Raw genomic sequence first — 24,312 nt, 5'->3', positions numbered from 1 at the left:
GAACAAATGCACCTAAAGTCAGTGCAGATACAAATTTTAGATGTGTTTTATGGCACAGTGGCCTTACTAATGATTTTGAATGTGGCAAGGTTCTGGCAGTCAGGAGAGCAGCCAGGGCATCACTTTACTGTTCTTGGACTCACCAGCAGTTGCCTGTTCCCTTCAGCCCCTTTCTCTTTACACAACAGTCCCTGTATTCTAGAGAGAAACAGAAGAAAGATAAAAAACCCATTAGTTCACTTTATAAAATGAGTCCCCAGTCTCCAGCCTCTTCATACCTCCCCTTCCTGACATGTACTGCAGACTCAGGCTCATGGTAACTATGAAAAACATCAATACATATCCTATAAGTAGGGCCCTACCAAATTCACAGCCATGAAAAACGCATCATGGACCATGAAATCTGGTCTTTTGTGTACTTTTACCCAATATTATACAGATTTAATGGGGGAGACCAGCATTTCTCAAATTGGGGGTCCTGCGGGGGGGGATCACAAAGTTATTTTAGGGGGGTTGCGGTATTGCCACCCTTACTTCTGTGCTGCTTTCAGAGCTGGGCAGCTGGAAGGTGGTGGCTGTTGGCCAGGCGCCCAGCTCTGAAGGCAGCGCCCCACCAGCAGCAGCACAAAAGTAAAGGTGGCAATACCACACCGTGCCAGCCTTATTTCTGCCCTGCTGCCTTCAGAGCTCGGTGGCTGGAGAGTGGCAGCTGGTTACTCAGAGCCCAGCTCTGCAGGCAGCAGCGCGGAAGTAAGGGAGGCAATACCACACCATGCCATCCTTCCTTCTGCGCTGCTGATGACGGTGGCTCTGCCTTCAGAGCTGGGCTCCTGGCCAGCAACTGCTGCTCTCCAGCTGCCCAGTTCTGAAGGCAGCGCTGCTGTCAGCAGCAGTGCAGAAGGAAGGGTAGCAGTACTGCAACACCCCCTACAATAACCTTGCAACCCCCCCCCTCCCCCCGCACACACACACACACACAATATTCCCCTTTGGGTCAGGACCCCTACAGGTACAACACCATGACATTTAAGATTTAAATAGCTGAAATCATGAAATTTACAATTTTTAAAATCCCCTGACCATGAAATTGACCAAAATGGACTGTGAATTTGGTAGGGCCCTAGCTATAAGTTACAGGCGCTTGCCTTTCTCAGCACTGCCACCCAAATGTATTGAAGGTCATTATGATTTACAATGGTCCTCCAGACCTTGTAGGGTGAGAGGGGGTGGGAGTTTGGCAACAGAGGGAGCAGTTCCCTTGTGTTGTATGGCATTGTATGAGGGCACAGTGTGGATTGCAGGACTCATGCCGAACTGCAGTCAGGACAGAGCAATCACTGGAAGAAACCATTTGGAGTAGCTTAGTATAAGGTATCTGTTGACAGGCTTTTGCTACTGGTTCTGTGGCCCTGCACAATCTCGTGATAAGACCAATTTTCAAAAGCATGCTACTCAGCCTGCACTGCCACTTCCCCTCCCAGCTGCATTTAACATACTCTAAAGAATTAATGTGATTGAATACATGCCAACTCCAGTGCTCGCAAAGTACTCCAGACAAATGTATCACACAATTAGGACAAGGATGGGGATTTTGCACCTTATTATGAAGCAGCTAGTATTGGCCTCTGTCTGATACAGGCTTTCAAATGAGATGACCCATTGGCCTGTTCCAGAATAGCAGTTTCTGGGTTTAAAGTAGACACCCACTTTTCCCGATATTTTAGAGAAGGAAGGATTGGACTTTTATGTTTCGGATATCAAACCATGTCAAGTTAAATTGTTATGTTACTTGTATGCGCAAACACTTGGTCAAACTTTATAAGATGTAAATGAATGTGTACTTCATACCCCTGTTATCTCTGGGCACAATCAAGCCCCAATCATGACAGATCTTTCATGATTTTTCTCTCTTTGATTACTTCTCCTCTGGCAGATTTTCCTAAGTACACACCATGTTTTATCTGTGTGAAATTTAAAAAGCTGAGATAGAACAGGCAGGATGGGATCCTGTTCTATCTCCAATGTAAGAATTTACTGATGTCTGTCCTACCTAAAAAGCAGGTACTAATTCTTTGCTATTCCTGGTTTAATATTGAAATTCCGGTTAACAGGGTTCTAATCCAAACATTAAAATTCAAAGACAACAAATGTCAATATAATTTGTGAATCACTTGCATACAATAAATAATGAAAACTAGTTCTGGTGGGACAGATAAATACAGAGGACCATAGCCTTGATAGGCAAGTAATCACTAGGAGAAATGTGAACTATTTTGGTATTTATTTGCTTCTGTGTTCATCTCCCCACTTGTAATATCAGGAGAAGAATGGCTGGTTGGTCAGTGGGGCAGGAGGTCATACCTTATCAAGAAGCAGGGCAGTGAGCTGTCTGGAGGAGGAGGCAGAGGAGACAGGAAAGATTACTCTAAATTTGGATAAACTTCTGTTAATCTTTTCTTTTCATATGACCAAGATTTCAGGCAGCTCAGATGGAGTCTGTGGAAACAGACTACATGAAGCAAGTGAAAAAGGCCATGGAGCAATTTTGTGTCTGTAACAGATTTTCTCCACACCTCATATGTAATTTTGTTGAGATGTTGGTTTGTAATGTGTTTATGTTCTCGTTCTGGCAAAATGGAGCAGTCAGAGAGGTGAGCTGGGAAGCATATACTACAAGGATGCTATTCACCAAAGTGGGCATCTAACAAAGGCTCCCCCTCTATTCTTCTGAGAGCAGTAGGGAGGAATTGGCTGATATTCTATGGTGGTGCAGATATTATTTCATTTCAATGGATTTTGTTCAGGGCCCTTCTGTAGGCTGCATAGAGTTAGCTGTGGAATCGGTGGCCTGACATAGCATGGCAATCTTGGATGAAGATTTGGGCTAACCTTCAACAAGCCTTGAAAAATTGTACTCACACATCTGCTTGCCTTAGGCATCCAATTTTGTTGAACAAGCGAGTAAAATATTGTTACTTTATGTTATCATTATCAACTTTGTTATTAGTTATGATAAAGCTAGATGAACAGATTTTGTGCCCGGGCTGGTACATTTTCATGATGATTTTGCAAGGCCGCGTCGACCCGAATCCCTACAAACTATGAAACAATGAAGTTGATTGAAATGTCTAATGATATGTACTGTCACAGTATAGGGACACTGTGATGGTGCCCAGGATTCTGAGGCACCTCACCACCACTTGCCCCTAGTATGAAGCAATTTTGCCTGATGCCTGCTGTAGCTCATCTCACTGAAACCAACATCCTCTGGCCATGCACAAGCACTGTCTTCCAGGTCTTTGCAGACCTTTCCCTCTCTGTGCAGGCTAGCGATAGACACACACCAACTTCCGAGTCCTCGGCACACTCCCTGCAGAGTCTAGCCCCTGTCACTGACAGAAATTACCAGGCAAGCTGTCCCCGAAGAGAGAGACAATTTGACTGACACAATTCAGGATCAGGCTTTATAATATTACAGCACTGAAATATATTTACAGTGAAATAATCATAAATTTATTATAAAAGGTTACATTTTAAGAGATAGTGGGTCAGGATAAGAAGTGGAAACAGAACTGGTTCCACATGTAAAACAAAACATAAAACGCAACCCTAGGTCTACAATTTCTGAGGGTTACCTTTCCTATTTAACAAAATCGATTTTCTCTCAAGCATTCAGCCTTTGACAGAGCTGCTGGTTTTCTGTATTAACTTCCACGTCTTTCCGGGGTTTCCTCTGTGAATGGATCACAAAATGTCCTCCTATTATTTGTTCTTTAGGGTGCTGGCCCCCATGTTAACTTCACATCCTCATGTTGACTTGGAATGCAAATGTAGCTCCCACTGTGTTTTGCTTAAAGTGCTTAATTTGCATTAGAGACAGGGATATGCTTTGCCTGGCAGAAAACTTGTTTGTCAACTCTGCTCTGTTACTAGTTAAAAACGTATATTTAGTAGGTACTCATTACATACCCTCTGTACATACATCTCACAATACCTGTGATGGCCATTGTGTCACTGGCTTTCATTTGATACTGTAAAAGACACTATTTATGGATAAGAACCCTGAAAGTGGCGTTATGTGTGGTGAGTTTGTCAGGCCTGATAGGAGTTGCTGTTGCAGAACAGGTTTCAGAGTAGCAGCCGTGTTAGTCTGTATTCGCAAAAAGAACAGGAGGACTTGTGGCACCTTAGAGACTAACCCATTTATTTGAGCAGACACTTTCGTGAGCTACAGCCGATGAAGTGAGCTGTAGCTCACGAAAGCTTATGCTCAAATAAATGGGATAGTCTCTAAGGTGCCACAGGTCCTCCTGTTCCTGTTACAGAACAGTGAACCCTATTCAAGTTGGCCCTTGAAGCGTTCTAAGGTTCACAACACATATTACGCAACGTTGTAAGTGCTGTAAATTGACTCTTCACATGTCTTGATGATCTTCATTGTGCTTGCAGGTTGCTCAGGAGAAAGGAAACTGCTCTTTTCAGAAAAACCCTAACCCGTGTGTCATCCCTCAAGAAAATGACAATATTTTTCACACGATCTTTGCTTTTTTTACCAAGTCTGGCAGAAAAGTACTGGTAAGAAATTCCATATATGACTGAAATTTAAAAGGGTCAGATGTCGTAAAATGCATTTGTCAGAGGAATGTGAAGTGGTCAACTACTTTTTTCTTTTCAGAGTAACTTTCATGTAGTCTAACATAAGAATGACATTTTACTTGTGTTGCAGTAGTCCCCACAGACCTCAGTCCCTCACTGGAAGCTTTGAGGCTACCAAAGTACAGACAATAAAAAAAATAACACAAGTATTGAAGGTTGAATAATATCTTCTGATGCTAAAAGAAAAAAGATTGATACAGGTTGAAGAAATCCAGTGAGTGAGAAATTATATGGAATCAACGTAACTAGCTAATGAGGTGATGCAAAGCCCATTAATGTCATTGGGAGTCTTTCCATTGTTTTCTTTGGACTTTGCATCAGGCACTAAAGGCAGAACTTCAAAGCGTGTTTGCAGCTAGACTTGGAGCAATGTATTGTATATGCAATAGAAATACATAGATTCTTGTTGAAAACGTTTTTCTGCAGTACATTTTTCTCTAATCCTTTTATCTCAGGGGAGGTATTCTGACAGGAAGTAATAGATAGCAGCGTTTACTTGCCATGGCTGAAATTTACCCCTGTGCAGAGGCCCAGTACATATTCTGTGTTCAATTCCAGCTTAGGTGCACTGACCCTCAGTTCAGGGATGAATTTCCTGTGACATGGTTTTATGAAGTCCTGGAATGATTATGATTCTGCAGATTCTGAAAACAGACACTGTTTTGTATAAGGGAGGTGTACAATCAATTTTACTGATTCATCAAATGCCTGTTTTCATTCAATCAGTAGGAATGTTTGGTATTGCTAGTTAGTATTAAAATGAATAATTTCCTCCCTTCCTAATAGATCTTACAGCCTTTTACTTATTTCCCTTAGGACTGTGAAAGACCAGGCAGGTCCTGCTTAATTATACGCTGCAACTTAAGCTCACTAGCAAAAGCAGAATCCCGCAATATAGATGTTTACATGCTGCTGAATACAGAGATATTAAAGAAGGTAAGCGCTTCTGCCTCTTTCTAGCGCATATGCTCAATAGTAATTTAAATATACTTATATATTGAAATATACATGAAGCATTGAATATTGCCTCCGTCTGTGTCTAGTAGAACTAGTTTAAATTTTTTACTGAAAAGTTTTAAGTTGATTACTAAAAATTTCCATTTGAAATTTTCATTGTGATCAAAATTTTCTAATTGTTTTTGTTGAAAACTGGAAACCGTAAATTGAACATTATTTGTGTTAAAAAATTCAGATTTTGGTAAAAATATTCAGTTTTTGGTTTTCAAAAGCCAATACGTTTTACTGAAACCCACAATTATTTACTGAGTTTTGAAAATGAAAATTGTTTCAGGTTTTGGTTTTTCATTGAAAAAATAAATAAAAATGGCAGGAAATTTAGAAAAAAGTAGTTTTTATTTTAAATATCCTATGAAAAACAGCTGGCACTTTTCAACCAGCTGTAATTGCTATATATCTCACTATAAGATGGCTTTACTTGGCACATCATCCTATTTTGTGAATGAATAAGAATTTCATAGAGAAGCCTAAGAGAAGCCTTTCAGTCTGAGCTGGGATTCAGATGACAGTGAAGAACTTTTTATACTTTAAAAAGAAAAGGAGTACTTGTGGTAAGGTGCCACAAGTACTCCTTTTCTTTTTGTGAATACAGACTAACACGGCTGTTACTCTGAAACCTATACTTTAAAAAGCTCCTTCCCTCATTTCAGAAGAATGGGGTGTGTGTATGTGTGTGCTCATGTGCAGGATTCATGGATTGTTCTTGGAAACTCTTATTTAAGGCCTTCATGCTTTTATTTTTTTAAATCTGGATCACTGTACATTTTCAATTATTGCAATACTTGGAGTAGTTGACCCCTTTTATTCTAAACCCGAGTCATTGCCAAAATCCTGATGTTTAGAAATTAACTGATTTTGGGAACTCTGGCACACTTGGAAACTCGTTAGAATCATAGAATGTTAGGGTTGGCAGGGACCTCAGGAGGTCATCTAGTCCAACCCCCTGCTTGAAGCAGGACCAATCCCCAATTTTTGCCCCGGATCCCTAAATGGCCCCCTCAAGGATTGAACTCACAACCCTGGGTTTAGCAGGCCAATGCTCAAACCACTGAGCTATCCCTCCTCCCAATGTGTTAACACATTGATTAACACATTGCTTTATGTAAAAGTTCAGTTGCAATGGCAGTGGCTGGAATGTTCCAGAAGAAGGTAACTGAAAGATGTCAATCCTGGAGGGTGCTCCCAGCCTCAGCTCCCACTAAATTGAAAAGGAGCTGAGGATGCTTACCCCTTCATGGGAGGCGCTCATCATATTGCAGGATCTGACCTTAAATCAAATCACCTGCATGTTATAAACAGTTATAAAATAAGACTGTAAGGTTTGTGAACAGTAGATCTGAAGGTGTAATCCTAGATTTTGCTGACTTTTCTTAAGTACATTAAAAATAATTACAATTAGAAATAAAATCAAACAAAAACAGCCATACGTGCAGTGTTAAAGTTATGAGGTTTTTCAAACAGTCGGATAGTGAGCAGAGTAAGTGTGCATAAACTATGATCCATGTGTTTATCTTTATTTTGTGATGAGATACAAGGGTAGAAGCCTGATAATTTTTTTAATCTGTTACTTCAAATATTTGTTATACAAAGAAAAAACATCACAGCCATCATAAGGAGGCTCAAGATAAGAATAAACATGACATTCATGGTGAGAAACATGATAGCAGGCTAAGCAATGTTCTGTTCTGTCAGTGAATGAAATAAGATTTGTAAATTTTAAAAAGGATTTACTGCGTTTCCACTTATTTTGTAGATGAGCTTTTTTGGGGGGATTTTTTTTAGTTTACAGTTTAGCTACAGCAAAGGTCTGTCAGATCACGATACTGTAAGATAATCAGAGTAGGAGGATAATAAAATAAATCTGTTAGATAAATCTGTTGGTGACAGCCGTTAGATTAAAAACAAAAAAGGAAACGTCTTTTCCTAAAGATTAGATAGACACAGTTGATGTCTTCACGGCCTTTCCAGCTGAAATCACCTCGCATGCTGCTGTTTGTCCATGTCTGAAGAAAGAGCACACAGGTGGAGCCAGATGTTTAAGTTGTGCTCGCATACAAATACCCCCACATATGCAAGCAGGTAACTGAGTACACGAAACATGCATTTGTGTACACTGTCAAATTCAGCTCTTCGCAGAAGCTCTGCACCAGGCCCATGGGATGTCTGGTGCAGATCCTCTGGGACATGTATCTGTCACAGTTCAGGGCAACTGCACCTGTATTTCCTCCTCTATTATCCCTAAGGGCAGGGCTGTCCTTACCCATACGCAAAGTAAGCAGCTGCGTAGGGCACCAGGAAATTTGGTGCCCCAAATTTCCTGGTGCCCTGCGCAGCTGTGTGCTGCTCCAGCCCCTGCTCCGCCACTTCCCCATGGCCCCTGCCCCTGCTCCTCCCTGCCTCTTCCCACCCCTGCTCCACCTCAGCCCCGCCCCCACTCCACCCCTTCCCCAAAGCCTCCTCCCCATCCCACCTCTTCCCGCCCCTGCTCCGCTCCAGCCCTACCCCCACTCCTCTGAGGACTGCAGCAGGGCTGGGCCTGCACTCACTGGCGGCGGAAAGTGCAGCAGCCCAGCCCCAGCCATGCAGCCGGTGAGTGCTGGGGGGTGGTCCCCCCTGTTGCCCAAGTCAGCCCCACCCCCCCGTAGAGGCCTGGGGCCAACCCCTCCCCCCCCCCAGATGCCTGCCCCACTCCCTCGCTGCACAGGGGGTGTGGCTGCATAGGTCCCCAGAATAGCTAGGGATGGCCCTGCCCAAGGGCACCCATTCTCAGGTTTCCAACTCCCCAGCAGTCACCTCTCTTGAGTGGAGACATGAATCTTCCTTCTGACAGGGTTTTTTCCCAGGCTGCATAGTTCCCTCCCTATACTGTGAATTCCCCCGCAACTCAGACTGTTTCAGCAGGCTGCTTTGCCTTTCTTCTTTAGAGGCTATAAACAGCGTGCTTGCCACAGTAAGTTACCACACAGCTCTTTCTAAGCAAGCACATTTATTCTTATGGTAAAAGCATTACAGAGAAAAAATATTAAAAACAATAGAAGAAATCTACATGCATGCTAATAAGCTTACCTAAGATCACCCTAACAAAGGCTGTCAGGTGAACAGTCCTTCAGACACCACTAAAGGTTTTTTCCCTATGGTCAAAAGTTCATAATAGCTATGGCTCAGAACAAGCACACCCATGAATCTGTGAGTTACTGTTTTATCTAGTTTGGGTCTGAACTTTTGAAGAGACCATGAACAGGAAATCAGCCAGACAATTGGTTTCTCCTTAAGGCCTAGCTTCAAAAGGATAGGTCTGGAGCTGGGTAATTTTCATTGCCCTCCTCCCAGCTATTTTCTAGGAAACCCTTTTTCAGTTTGTTTGTCTCAAAAATTTATTCTTGACTGGTCTGTTTTTCAGTATAGTCCTTTGACGCTCCCAATGCTTCCCGCGGTTTACATTAGTCATGTCTGCTAGAGTAGTTACAATCCAACAATAACACATACACATTAATTCAAGAAAATTTGTCCAAGAGAGTGCAGGAAATTGTCATATCTGTCATGGTGTCACCCACATAGAATAGTGAACTGCACATTTAAATGGCTACCTGTGTCCCCAACCACCAATTTATTCTTGCAGTGTAGATGCTGGTGTGGTAAAGAATTCATTAAACTCATTTGAGCTGTAATTATGAGAATACACCACTCTATTTATTCATTAAGGGCCAGATTGTTGCCTCACCTTATGTGGGTGCAAACTGAGAAGGGGGGGGAGTTAAGAGTAGCCCTTCACACTTGGCAGCCCTGGTGCTTGGGAGGATAGCAGAGGCTGCACCTGAAATGCTTTCCCTTGGGAGCAACTTGCCAGAAAGGGGGCAGGGTTTAGGTGGAGCAGTGGTTTCTCACCCCCCAACAGAGTGGGCTGCCTATATTGGGGAGTGGGTGCATGATGCCCCTCAGTTCTCTGGGCAAGATGGCTGTGCATCATCCTCAGAACATGGTAATGCCACAATCTAGTCCTAAATCAAAAGTAACCTTACATAAATACCTACTGTATAAGAGTAAACAATGTGTTTAAAAAGGCAACTGGTTGGAAAATTTGTGTTTAAACGTTCTGTATAAAATACAAGGCAAAGTCACTTACTAATGGAAATATAAATCAAATACTTGCACTTTATGCAGTGTGCTGTGTCTGGAATTATTTTAAATAATTAAACAATTTTATCATATACTGTATATAAGTCTATCCCAGCTTCCAAATATCTGTTTCTAACTACTTGGGAACCATTGTGGTAAAGATTTAGCTTGTCTATGTTGATTGGCAATGTGCTGTGTTTTTCTGCTGTGTTGTGAGGCTGGGGTAGCCTTAAAAACAGCCCAAATTCAAATTAAAAAAAAGTCCAACGTTTTGCGGGATGCCTTTAATTTCAGTCTGAGATAATGCACTGTACTTTGTCCATCCATGTCCCAAGCTCAAGGTGCATGTGATTTCAGGTAGTATAAATCAGTGAAGCACTCAATTGCCAATCCAGCTGCCCTGGAGCATAAGGATAGAATATAATGTTATTAAATTGAAAAAGGTTGTTTTTAACTACTTTTGTTTTTAATTCTCAGGACAGTTCATCAGTCATCCAGTTTGTGACCAGGGCGAAGGTGAGGGTGGACACAACACTCAGGATTGTGGAAGTGCCTAATGGGAATCCTGAAGATGCAACAGTAAGTGACTGTCTGAAAAGAAAGGTCCCCATGTCCCATTAGTATGGAATACATTAGGGGAGCTAGGCAACTGGAATGTGTGGGTTTGGCCAACAAAAATGAGCGAGTCTGACTTCCTTTGAATGCACTAGCAGCAGTACTTCATAGCGTTTCTGTGGTTTGACTTGCTGTGATACCCGTGCCATCATAGCAAATGATATTGTGTGGCGCCGTATACTCTATGTTGTAGCTAGTCAAAGTTGTAAAGGACTTTGGGATACCTTTGCCAGCATTAAGTTAGGCTTCTCACTGTGAGGTTGATGTCAGCTTTAAACTAATTCAGATTTTTTTTGAAACTCCAGTGGGGTTTTTCCTCAGCAAAATCTCATCAGATATGACATTTTGAAATACGTAAATGTTTTAATAATAATTTGAGGTCAAAGACAATAACCAAAAATATATGAAATTTATAGACAAGACCATCACCTTTTCTTTATCTCCACCTTTTATGTCTAGCTATTGCAGTGTGCATACAACACAAGGACTGTAAATTCACTAATTTATATCAGCCCTTGATGGTGAGAGAGGATGACGGCTCCCTTTTTGTTTAGCCCCAGCAACCTGAAAGATTGCGTCTTCAGAGAAGCCCTCCTTAACAGGAAGAAATTTTAATTGTACAGTATTTGAAAATAGATGGTAGGATTTTCAAAGTACTTAAGTGACTTAGGAGCACACGTTCAATTGAAAGTTGCTGGCACTTGTGTTCCTAAAGCACTTACGCACTTTTGAAAATCTGACCCAGAGTATTTAATTATCACTGATGCTACTGAGCCTAATTCTAATGGTTCCATCTTGCTTAAAAACTATCCATGTTCATGATACAAGCAGTCTGGGAGCCCCGTGTTCAAAGATTGTTTACAGCTTTTTCTAATTTGCTTAATACTGGGTTAATGACTATAAAAAAGCCTTTAGGCTGAGATTTTAAAATCCTCCTCGTGGATTTAGACTCTTAATTCCCATTATTTTTAATGGGAGTTGTGCATCTAAGTCCCCAAAGGCAGCTTTGTAAACTTCAGCCTTAATGTTTAATATACCATGTACATAAAGTAGCTAGGCCGAAATGTATAGCCAGGCTTCAGACCAGGTTTTTGCAGATGCATACATATTATGAAGAATATGCTAATACTGTTTTGATTAAGCAGCAGTTGTTGTTCTTCATTATCATTAGGCTAAATCAGTCTCCAGGGCACCCTCCCATATAGCAGTCATCCCAATTCAATATGTCCCAATTAGAAAGAGTAATGTTATTTTTACATTTATAAAACACCTTTCATCTGCAATCCCCTTACCAATTATATACATAATATATACTGAGCGTGGTGGAGGGCTGCAAAATAGTCATTTGCAGAAAGATGTGGATTTAATGCTGTACAACAGTTATTCTTTTAGACCTGGATTCAACAAGGCAAGTAGTCCCATTGACATATTCAGGCCTTACTGACCAGGATTTGGGACATTTCATTGCACCTTAATTCTTCTCAAACAAAATTCCACTCATCATGCAGAATCTGACCTATAGCAAGCATGTACCTTACACATACTATGGATTTTCCTTATATCTATACCAGTCAGCATGAAAGTGATTTCTTTTGTCCTTGAAGCATAATTGGGTTTTCTGAAAATGGTACACAGTTATCATTTATTATTACTTGTATTGGTGTAGCACCAAAGAGCCCAGTTGTGGACCCAGCCCCCACTGTGCTAGATGCTGTACAAAAACAGAAGAAGACAGTCCCTGCCCCCAAATGTACTAAACTTAGGAAGTATTTTAGAGAACAGAAATAGACGTTTGGTTAGAAATGGAAAGAAAAAGAAATTCTCCTTCTGTAGAGTATCTCAGTACTTATTGCATGGGTCAAATCATGAGGTAATTACTCAATTTTTACCTATCAGTCCTTATCCAAACAAAACACCTTGTGGCTCAATGGGAATTTTGTCTGAATAAGAACTTCAAGATTTAGCTGTATAAAAATAGGGCTCATACCGTTGGTTAGTCAGTCACATTTCCCCAACCCTCTCTGCCAATGTACCCCCATAACTGGCCTGCAGCACTGCCTATTTGGCCTACCTCTAGGTCTCTCTCTAATTCAATTGGGTAGCACTGAGTGATTCTTGCACTTCTGTGGCTGCATTTAATTGATTAGTGGTGCAATACTTGAGATGAAATCCTGGCCCCATTGAAATTTACGGGGCCAGGATTTCACCCCTTTATGTTACAGTCTGTAAAGCTTTTGGGCGTCCTTCCCAATGACTTTGGGGATCCTTCCCAATGACTTTGTGAACTACTTTGTGAACTGTAGGGGGTTGTTATTATTTAGTGCTCAAAATTTAGAAATGATTTAATCACAACGTGAGGTCTGCTGTATTTAATTCTTATCAAATGCTTGGAAAAAATATTGTCCTTTTCCTGTCCGTGGAGGGCCTTGGGTAGCAGTGATTACAGAGTTCATCGTACATGCTCTGAAAAGACATGAATCTTTAAACAAAAGGTTGCTGCTGATTTCTGAGAAGATGAAACTGAAGGGGAGCATGCTTGGCATATTTTAGTAGTGTAAATCAATTTGTGATTTCAGTCTTTTCTAATGTGAATGCTATTTTCTGTCTCCCTTATGCTATTTCCATATGTCTGTTGGTTTCTCCACTGTTGTATGTTTTGGATAGGGTCGTGTTGAAAGAAAAATTTAAGACATGTGGTTGGCTCAAGGTATTAATATTTTTTCTTTCCTTCTCCTTCTTCTGGTGGAGTGCAGATGAGAACAATACTTGTTGCAAACCACAGTTATTTAATTGTAACCAGGGGCCAAGGGGTGGGTGGGTGGGGGATATAATTTCTTTGTCCATTCCTCTCACTCCCTTCTTTTAAAAAAAATCCCTTTCTTCCTCTTTTTTTGTTGTTGTTGTTGACCACTGAATGCTGTACCATATCCATCTGGCCACTGGCTCCATCTGAGCTGCTGCTCATGAACGTGCTTTGAGTCAGCTGACAGAGTTGGTATCTAGCAGTGAAAGCAGAATTTCCTCAGACGCTCTATCACGCTAATTTCCATAAAGCCAATAAGACTTGTTAGCTAAGACTGATTTAGACAGTCCTGCTGACTTGCTGTCCTGATTTCATTGGGGTTTTTTGCAGCTTAGCACCCAATTTCACAGCTCAAACCATTTTAAACAGGGACATCATGAAACAGGAAGCAAGAGGGTTCCAAATTAGTGTACTAAATACTTATGATAACAACTCCATTCATGTGGTTTCATTTGTTTACGAAACTCTCATAGATTCTCAACAAGGGACATGCAAAACCCTAAATAAAGGCCAGTGAGATAGCAAGAGGCTCCCTTTTGGAAAATATTACTGAATGGATGGGATATCCCTTTTTTTAGAACAGTTGCATTATCATAGAATCATAGAATCATAGAATAACAGAGTTGGAAGGGATCTCTGGAGGCCATCTAGTCCAACCCCCTGCCCAGAGCAGGACCAATCCCAACTAAATCACCCCAGCCAGGGCTTTGTCAAGCCTGACCTTAAAAACTTGTAAGGAAGGGGATTCCACCACCTCCCTAGGTAACGCATTCCAGTGTTTCACCACCCTCCTAGTGAAAAAGTTTTTCCTAATATCCAACCTAAACCTCCCCCACTGCAACTTGAGACCATTACTCCTTGTCCTGTCATCAGCTATCACTGAGAATAGTCTAGATCCATCCTCTTTGGATCCACCTTTCAGGTAGTTAAAAGCAGCTATCAAATCCCCCCTCATTCTTCTCTTCTGTAGACTAAACAATCCCAGTTCCCTCAGCCTCTCCTAATAACTCATGTGTTCCAGTCCCCTAATCATTTTTGTTGCCCTTTGCTGGACTCTCTCCGATTTCTCCACATCCTTCTTGTAGTGTGGGGCCCAAAACTGGACACAGTACTCCAGATGAGGCCTCACCAATGTCGAATAGAGGGGAACGATCACATCCCTCGATCTGCTGGCAATGCCCCTACTTATACACCCCAAAATGCCATTGGCCTTTTTGGCAACAAGGGCACACTGTTGACTCATATCCAGCTTCTCGTCCACTGTAACCCCTAGGTCCTTCTCTGCAGAACTGCTGCCTAGCCATTCGGTCCTTAGTCTGTAGCGGTGCATTGGATTCTTCCGTCCTAAGTGCAGGACTCTGCACTTGTCCTTGTTGAACCTCATCAGATTTCTTTTGGCCCAATCCTCCAATTTGTCTAGGTCCCTCTGTATCCTATCCCTACCCTCCAGCGTATCTACCACTCCTCCCAGTTTAGTGTCATCTGCAAACTTGCTGAGGGTGCAATCCACACCATCCTCCAGATCATTAATGAAGATATTGAACAAAACCGGCCCCAGGACCGACCCTTGGGGCACTCCACTTGATACCGGCTGCCAACTAGACATGGAGCCATTGATCACTACCCGTTGAGCCCGACAATCTAGCCAACTTTCTACCCACCTTGTAGTGCATCCATCCAGCCCATACTTCTTTAACTTGCTGACAAGAATACTGTGGGAGACCGTGTCAAAAGCTTTGCTAAAGTCGAGGAATAACACGTCCACTGCTTTCCCTTCATCCACAGAACCAGTTATCTCATCATAGAAGGCAATTAGATTAGTGAGGCATGACTTTCCCTTGGTGAATCCATGCTGATTGTTCCTGATCACTTTCCTCTCGTCTAAATGCTTCAGAATTGATTCCTTGAGGACATGCTCCATGATTTTTCCGGGGACTGAGGTGAGGCTGACCGGCCTGTAGTTCCCAGGATCATCCTTGTTCCCTTTTTTAAAGATGGGCACTACATTAGCCTTTTTCCAATCTTTCGGGACTTCCCCCGATCGCCATGAGTTTTCAAAGATAATGGCCAATGGCTCTGCAATCACATCTGCCAATTCCTTTAGCACTCTTGGATGCAACGCATCCAGCCCCATGGACTCGTGCACGTCCAGTTTTTCTAAATAGTCCCGAACCACTTCTTCCTTCACAGAGGGCTGGCCACCTCCTCCCCATGCTGTGCTGCCCAGTGCAGTAGTCTGGGAGCTAACCTTGTTCATGAAGACAGAGGCAAAAAAAGCATTGAGTACGTTAGCTTTTTCCACATCCTCTGTCACTAGGTTGCCTCCCTCATTTAGTAAGGGGCCCACACTTTCCTTGGCTTTCTTCTTATTGCCAACATACCTGAAGAAACCCTTCTTGTTACTCTTAACATCGCTCGCTAGCTGCAACTCCAGGTGTGATTTAGCCTTCCTGTTTCCATTCCTACATGCCCGAGCAATATTTATATACTCATCCCTGGTCATTTGTCCAGTCTTCCACTTCTTGTAAGCCTCTTTTTTGTGTTTAAGATCAGCAAGGATTTCACTGTTAAGCCAAGCTGGTCGCCTGCCATATTTACTATTCTTTCTACACATCGGGATGGTTTGTCCCTGTAACCTCAATAAGGATTCTTTAAAATACAGCCAGCTCTCCTGGACTCCTTTCCCCCTCATGTTATTCTCCCAGGGGATCTTGCCCATTAGTTCCCTGAGGGAGTCAAAGTCTGCTTTTCTGAAGTCCAGGGTCCGTATTCTGCTGCTTTTCTTTCTTCCTTGTGTCAGGATCCTGAACTCAACCATCTCATGGTCACTGCCTCCCAGGTTCCCCTCCACTTTTGCTTCCCCTACTAATTCTTCCCGGTTTGTGAGCAGCAGGTCAAGAAGAGCTCCTCCAGCACTTGCACCAGGAAATTGTCCCCTACAGTTTCCAAAAACTTCCTGGATTGTCTGTGCACCGCTTGCTCTCTCAGCAGATATCAGGATGATTGAAGTTGCCCGTGAGAACCAGGGCGTGCGATCTAGTAGCTTCTGCGATTTGCCGGAAGAAAGCCTCGTCCACCTCATCCCCCTGGTCCGGTGGTCTATAGCAGACTCCCACCACGACATCACCCTTGTTGCTCAGGCTTCTAAACTTAATCCAGAGACTCTCAGGTTTTTCTGCAGTTTCATACTTGAGCTCTGAGCAGTCATACTGCTCCCTTACGTACAGTGCAACTCCCCCACCTTTTCTGGACTCCCTGTCCTTCCTGAACAGTTTATACCCATCCATGACAGTACTCCAGTCATGCGAGTTATCCCACCAAATCTCCGTTATTCCAATCACATCATAATTCCCTGACTTTGCCAGGACCTCCAGTTCTCCCTGCTTGTTTCCCAGGCTTTGTGCATTTGTATATAGGCACTTGAGATAACCCGCTGATCACCCCTTGTTCTCAGTATGAGGCAGGAGCCCTCCCCTCTCACACACTCCTGCTCGTGCTTCCTCCCGGTATCCCGCTTGCCCACTTACCTCAGGGCTTTGGTCTCCTTCCCCCAGTGAACCTAGTTTAAAGCCCTCCTCACTAGGTTAGCCAGCCTGCTCGCGAAGATGCTCTTCCCTCTCTTCGTTAAGTGGAGCCCGTCTCTGCCTAGCACTCCTCCTTCTTGGAACACCATCCCATGGTCGAAGAATCCAAAGCCTTCTCTCCGACACCACCTGCGTAGCCATTCATTGACTTCCATGATTCGACGATCCCTACCCCGGCCTTTTCCTTCCATGGGGAGGATGAACGAGAACACCACTTGCGCCTCATACTCCTTTATCCTCCTTCCCAGAACCACGTAGTCTGCAGTGATCCGCTCAAGGTCATTCTTGGCAGTATCATTGGTGCCCACGTGGAAAAGCAGGAAGGTCCGAGGGCTTGATGAGACTCTGCAGACTCTCCATCACATCGTGAATCTTAGCCCCTGGCAAGCAGCAGACTTCTCTGTTTTCCCGGTCAGGGCGGCAGATAGATGACTCAGTCCCCCTGAGGAGAGAGTCCCCGACCACCACCATCCGCCTCCTTCTCTTGGGAGTGGTGGTCGTGGAACCCCCAACCTTAGGACAGTGCATCTCATGCCTTTCAACTGGTGGAGTCTCCTACTGCTCCCTTCCCCCAGACGTATCATTGATTTAGTAGATATCAATTTTAAAGGCAGTATCAGGAGTTTCTCTGAGTTTTGTTGGCTCCCTCTAATGTGATCTCGCTCTGATGTCAATAGGTCAAATCCTGCTCACTTTGTTCACACAAGTAGCCCTGTCCAATCATGTGAATAAGGTGAACAGGATTTGTCTTTGGCTTAGTGCCTGCAACAATAAGACTCAGGTAATTTCATAGGTTTCAGAGTAGCAGCCGTGTTAGTCTGTATTCGCAAAAAGAAAAGGAGTACTTGTGGCATCTTAGAGACTAACAAATTTATTTGAGCATAAGCACTGAATGCATCTGATGAAGTGAGCTGTAGCTCACGAAAGCTTATGCTCAAATAAATTTGTTAGTCTCTAAGGTGCCACAAGTCCTCCTTTTCTTTTTGTAATTTCATAGCGGCTGAAATTGATGTTTATAACTAGTAGTTTCACAGAGGTGAGACTTTCAGTCTTTGAGGCCATGTGGAGCATGTAGATGAGACTCTCTTCTCCTCTGGGAGTGTCTCACAGAACAATAATTTTAGTCCTAGAAGACTGTAGTGATTGACTTGTCAGATCTAATGACAGCATCATGCAACTGCTTCTGTACAGGAGAAGGAATTCCATTATCTTTAATATAATCCTGTTCACTTATGCTAAGTATCCCATAACACCTTGCATTTGTTGAAGTCAGCTTTGGCTTAAGTAGATTAGGAAACCGTCAGGATCAAGGCATATGAATATTCTAGCCGGATACAAACCTAAGAAGTGTCTTCATGCTCTTGGGACCTAGAGTGGGCATATTATGAACAAAGATATAAGGAGGCACACCATGAAAAACCAGATAGTTGATTCACTAAATCTAGATTCAGATGGTGTACCTTTTACTTATAAATGGGAAAGGTATAAAAAGATGGATGAAGGGGAGTAACTTGGGAGCACACCTTCTGTGTAAGGTGAATATACTAATGTTGCATGAGATGGGTTCCCAGGTACTGGTATCATATTGAACCTTCCTGCACTATATTATTATTGGCTTAGAGCAGTAAACCTGACTGATATTGGTTATTTGGTCGCTTGACTATATTTCGTAATGAACCAAAGCAGTTGAAATATACAATTTATCAGTAAAGCAAGAAGAAACGCTGCTCAGAATCTGGATGGAGGGAAGGATAGGCTGAATTTCATCTCACCCAGACCAATCCAATAATTGTCAGCCCCTCTCTTGAGAAAGTGAGAACCCACCTAGCTGGATGGATGAAGGAGAACCTAAGCTGAAATGCCTGAAGCTTCTGCAGCAAAACACCCCAAAAAGTAGGGTTGGTCTGGAGAAAGAAATTGACAAATCCCATGGAGGTGAACAGGTTGTGAAATATCTCACCCCAAGCACTGCCTGTAAGTGTCTCATGTGCATTCAACGTTTCATATGGGTACCTCAGTGTCTGATACTTAAAACTCCTGTGTGAATGACGTCTCTACTGGAATTCCCCCAAACTGGTACTCGAAAGAACAAGTTGTTCAATTCGCTAGTACTGTTGTTTTAAATAAGTACCGCAGTGGTCCAAAACAGTACATCTCACAGGTGTTTACTGTAGAATACAATATTTTTTTAATAATGTGTGTATCCCCAAATGTAGAACAGTGTATGGTACCCAGAATGTATTGTGCTTCTCTGTTAGGAATATGGGTAAAAAGGAATGCAGGGGAGCCGGGACTACTGAAGATTTGACAATTATGCATTTGAAATCAATTTACATTGGATTATCTTCCTCATTCTTATAGGTTCTGATTCAATAGTCCATCCCTATTCAGCAAAGAATTTAAGTACAAGCTTAATTTCAAGCACATGCTTAAATACTATTAAAACCTATAGGGCGTAAGAATGTGTTAAAATACTTTGCTGAATTGCAGTGGTAAAGAATAAGCTTTTTAAGAGAACTGATTTCTATAGTCCCCTTTTTGTTCACAAAGATGGTCAGAAACATAAAATATTAATTTGGTAAAACAAAATGTTGAGCTGATAAAAATGGCCTTGGTCAGAAGAGTTCAAAATTTCAAAGAGCAATGAAATTGTGTAATTCCGCATTACTGTAAAGGATGAGGATGAAATTGCTCTTAAGGAACAAGAGCACTTTCTGCATGGCATCCATGCACACTGGGATCAACGTACAGTATGAACAATGAAAAAGGGTGTTTCAGCTTAGAAGTTTCCCCCTTCTCATCACTTTGAGAATCCATAAGCAGAGTGTGAAATTTAAAAGATAAATATAAAGATAGAAATCCTGATACATTCCAAAGAGAACCTAGTTTTTCATTGCATTTCCTTGGCATTTGTTCAGAGCTCATAAGTAAACCTTTAATTCACTCCATATTTTATGACCATTTCATGTTCTTTTCAGATCAAGTCTGCACCCACCCCCAACACACCCTTGTCTCCTGTACAAATAACGTATGCTTCCAGACTTTGTGGGAAGTTTGTCACATTTGAGACAGCATTACATTACTCTTCATGTTAGCTGTCCTAAAGAAGTTGTGCTATCAAGCTGGACAGGAATGGGAAGTCCAAGATTTGTTCTCTGACAGAGGTTTCAGTTGTAAGCATTTCAAAGCAGGGAGGCAGGGTGGCGCAGTAATTGCCTGCCTCCAGACTTCTTTTTCTCCCAGCTTCCTACAGCTCAGTTTATGTCCTCTTGCTGATGAGGATTCTGATGTATGATGTATTGATTATTTGTTTTTGTTTTTTCTTCACTAGAACTCTCATGGCCATGAATATGATAATTGTAGGCTTGATCATTGTTGTGCCTATAGATTGGTTGTGGTTAGAATTTGAGGACTTCAGAGGGATAAGTAAATTAAGATATACAACTTCCTCACTCCTCTCCAAACCACAAAACCATAAAGAAGATAGTCATAGGTTTTTATTTTTAGTATTTACAGTTGATTTAGTGCTAGAAGACACTAGATAATGAATAAAACAGTTCTTATCCCCCACCCACTGAGCAAGCATAGCTTGGGCTGTGACTGTGAAGGCTTTTCCCAATTATCCCAGCCTCAAATCTGAACTAAAGAGTTCTATCTCCAGAGAGGTGATCATTATAGTCCATTCTCCATGTCCATTAAGTCCTTGGTCTCTATCTGTTGACAAAGGGCCTATTCTGACAGTGATTTTTGTGACATGGATATTTGTATGCTACGAAGGGGCTAGAGAATATCACCTAATTTTGCAGACAGCCACCACTGAAAAGTCAGCATTTGCCAAAGTTCCTGCCCAGCAGCATATGTGATAGCAAAGTTTTTTTCCCGATAGTTGCAGTGGGAAATAACTGTGGTATCGGTCTTTTGAGCAACAGTCAGCTGGTTTATATTTCTAGAGGACAGAAGCACGTTGTAGCCACCACTAGAAACCAGCTGCCTCTGACAAATTGTATCATCTTTCCAAACTGGCACAGTGATACAAGGAAGATTAAAAATAAAATGTTCGGTTTCTCAAGGTGGCATTTTCCTAACACCAGTTTTCATACAGCCCAACAGGAGACAGGAAACTCTCCATCCATCCAGACATCTCAAAGTACTTTACACACACTCTGTGCTAATGTTTAATGCTAGAGCTTATCTACCTCTGAGGTGAAATGTAATTACCATAGAGCACGGACATCTCATTATTATTATAATTCATTATTTGTGTTACCGTAGCACATAGGAGCCCCAGCCCTGGACCAGGACTCCATTGTGCTAGGTGCTGTACAAAACAGAACAAAAAAGACAGTCCCTGCCCCAAATAGCTTACAATCTAAGTCTGAGACAAGAGAAAACAGATTGATGTCAACAGAGTGCAAGGAAACAAGACAGGACAGCTACAGAGTGTCACAGATGAGAGCTGAACAATGTGATTGTGGCAAATGTCATGTTAGTGCAATGATGTTTGCTGGGAGGTGGGGAGGGGATTACTTAGGGACGTGATCATCTCAGAATATCTTCAAACATTTTCCAGTAGTTCTGTGCTTAGTAAAAATAAGGGCTTGGGGGAATTCATCCTTCAGGGGTTATTCTGAGAATTCAAACTCATAACCACACACAATCAGACCCAGGTTCTACATTTGAAAACTTTAAACTTGGGACCAGCTATTCTTATGTTCTTCCCGAAGAAGGGAGGAACAGCGTATGATACCTGCTGGTTCACATTGATTTATTTTCCTTTAAAGGAAACATTTTCTTGAATTCGGATTAATTTTTTTGCTAAAGTAAAATATTCTACCATATCATCTGTAACATCAGGACACACCCCTCCATTCTGTGGATGTATATTATTGTTACTGCTTTAACAATGAGAAGCCTAAAGAAGTTAACAGTGCACTAAAATTTCTGCAATATATGGAAGAAACTAACAATTGCCACAAAGCATTGTAAATGTAACCACTGCTTCTCTCCAGAATGACTGCCAGTAGAGAGGAACCTCTCACTTCAAAGTGATCTTGGTAGCTTGGAGTTTTTTAACTTTTGTTAAAAGTTAAAATCATTTTGTAAAACGCATTTGAGTGGTGTTGATTTTATTTTATTGGTCATTTGGTTGTTTCCTTTTTAATCCATGAAAAATAAGGAATCTCAGATGTAGAGAGAATCAGTTAGTCAAACCTACTTCCACCACATTCTCATGGAGCAAACTGTATTTAAAATAACAGGTCTGCATTTTGCTTGCCTTGTGTATGCAGTAGAGAGAAGTATGGTTTCATGGATCTAAGTTCCACACTGTACTTGAATTCTCTTCCCAGTGCAGTTGCCTGCTGAGGAAAGGTGTAGCCTTGAACTGCTGTTTGAACAGTGCAGAGAGAGGGGAAAATGGGCCTTGCTGAAGGTTGCAGAACTCTGTGTGGGTCCTGGTGCAATTGGCTGTGGGAAAATATTTTGAAAATGGCAGCCACCGATTAATATGTTTCAGCTTCCTGTACACATTTGCTGCTGTTCATGCTACATTCAGATCAAACATCTGGTGGCTAGATAGAATTACCAACTGGTATGAAAACTGTTTGCATGGAGGGAGAAGAAATGTGTGTAAGTTTAGCTGTATTCTTATTATTTTTCCACAAATGGTACAGTCCAGTCTCATCAGTATCAGCCTGTGGAATGCTGGAGTCAGTGATGAGCTGCCAAAATCTTAACAACCGGTTCCGTCCTCACCCCATGAGGAGGTCGTGACCCACCCCCGCCCTCAGGGGACTCCCCCCCGGAGTTACCTGTTGTGGCACGGGCGGCCTTCCTCGCGCCCCCCCTCCCCCCGCCCCAGCTCACCTCCACTCCGCCTCCACCTCCCTGGGCCTGAGCGCGAAGCTGCAGCCTGCTTCTCAGCCCTCCCAGGCTTCCCACGCGAACAGCTGAACATTCTCTTTCCCCCTTTTAAAAAACAGTCCTAGCTGTTTGAGGTTGAGGTTAATGTGATGAAATTTGACAGGGAAATAGCCTCCCTTGAAGAGAATCACTTCTGAGTTTTCCAGTGAAAATTGGTTTTGAATTGACTGAATTATAAGCTTTTGAAATTCAGACGCAGTGTAAGAGCAATACATTTTGCTCACCTAAATGTGCAGCTAAGAAAAGCCATACATAGGACATGTGCATGGTTGACATTGCAACACAAGGAAGTATATGTAGCGGAAAGTTTACAGTGAATGAGGTCAGGGATCCTCAGGAGTCCTTTCTTCATTCACTGTGCACCTGTTAAAGGGCACAGGGAATGGGTCTGGAATGAGGAGGACCCCAGTGAAACCCTAGCTTCACTCAAACTGCATATCTCGTGAAGAGGGGCAGTGAATGAAGGAAGGAGGAACGTTCTGCTTCCAGTGAAAACAGTTTATGCATTCAGCATATGCGGTTTTCCATATGAAGTGTCTGGGAGTTTGGCGCCATTGAAAAATTGATGAATGAAGTGCAAAATGTTTTCAGTGTCATGGGAATTTGTACCAACAGGAGGATAAAGTGTTCTTTGCAATCCTCTGTTCACTTTTGAAGGCAGGTACTGAAGCAAGATCAGTATCTGGGGGAAAATGACAAAGCAGGTATTTGTTGAATGATATTTACTGAGACTGAAATCCAATTTTTAAGGAAATCTTTACGAAAAATAGTCTGAAAGCACAATATTGAGGACACATTCCATGCTTGTCATTTTAAACAGCTATGTACAGTTCATCTCAACATTTGTTTACATTAGAAATATGATCAGTGAAACTAAACTGCTGTGTATTTAATAAGATGATTACCAGGGAAAACTATACAGCTTCCAGTTGTAAAAGATCTTTTCTAATTGCTTTGTAGGTGGTCTTTGAGGCCTTGCACAATCTGGAGCCTCGTGGTTATGTTGTGGGATGGATCATTGCTATTAGTTTGCTGGTGGGAATTCTCATCTTCCTGTTGTTGGCTGTGCTGTTATGGAAGGTAAGACATTAGTCAGACACAACACAAACACCAAGGTTAGCCCCTAACCTTGGCATAAATTGTACATATGTCTTCCTGCATCCTGATTATCTGTTCATTTATTTTCCATTTACTCTAATAACTAAACAGCCATCTACACGTAAAAAGCCATTAAACATCAAAAGAGTTTTCATCAGGGGAGATGAAACGGAAAACTGGCATCTTCACTGAAGGACATTAAATATTGAAAGCTGTAATAGTGATTCCTGACAGAAGAGAGTCCTTCCTCATACTCATCACTAGCTCTCATTTAAATTTCAGGTACTTTTTCCCAGATTTTTTCAGAGGCACAGTGCTCACTGATTTCAATGGGAGCTGCAGAGTGCTTCCCTAAAAGTCAGGCTAATTTTGCTTCTTGAGGTCACAGATTCAGTATATACCCAACAGAAACCAGTAGGTGGTTATTCTTTTGGGGGAGGTAAAGGCAAGGAAAGAAGAGAGGATGAGAGGCAATCAAGCTTGAATTCTTTGGGACCTTCC

The 24,312-nt window shown here is 42.2% G+C and overlaps 1 protein-coding gene across 1 annotated transcript in view; it reads left to right on the top strand.

Moving 5' to 3' along the window:
• ITGA9 (integrin subunit alpha 9) overlaps positions 1-24,312 on the top strand; it is a 288,835-nt gene that overhangs the window by 243,257 nt on the left and 21,266 nt on the right. The window contains exons 24-27 of the mRNA XM_074945393.1: positions 4,450-4,575; positions 5,473-5,592; positions 10,267-10,368; positions 23,674-23,793. Coding sequence (XP_074801494.1) covers positions 4,450-4,575; positions 5,473-5,592; positions 10,267-10,368; positions 23,674-23,793 — 468 coding nt within the window. The remainder of the gene's footprint in view (positions 1-4,449; positions 4,576-5,472; positions 5,593-10,266; positions 10,369-23,673; positions 23,794-24,312) is intronic.

Source organism: Natator depressus, chromosome 2 (genome assembly GCF_965152275.1).
Source record: "Natator depressus isolate rNatDep1 chromosome 2, rNatDep2.hap1, whole genome shotgun sequence".
Taxonomy (NCBI): domain Eukaryota; kingdom Metazoa; phylum Chordata; order Testudines; family Cheloniidae; genus Natator; species Natator depressus.
The sequence above is the reverse complement of the archived record's forward strand: the minus strand, read 5'-3'. Positions and strand labels throughout refer to the sequence as shown.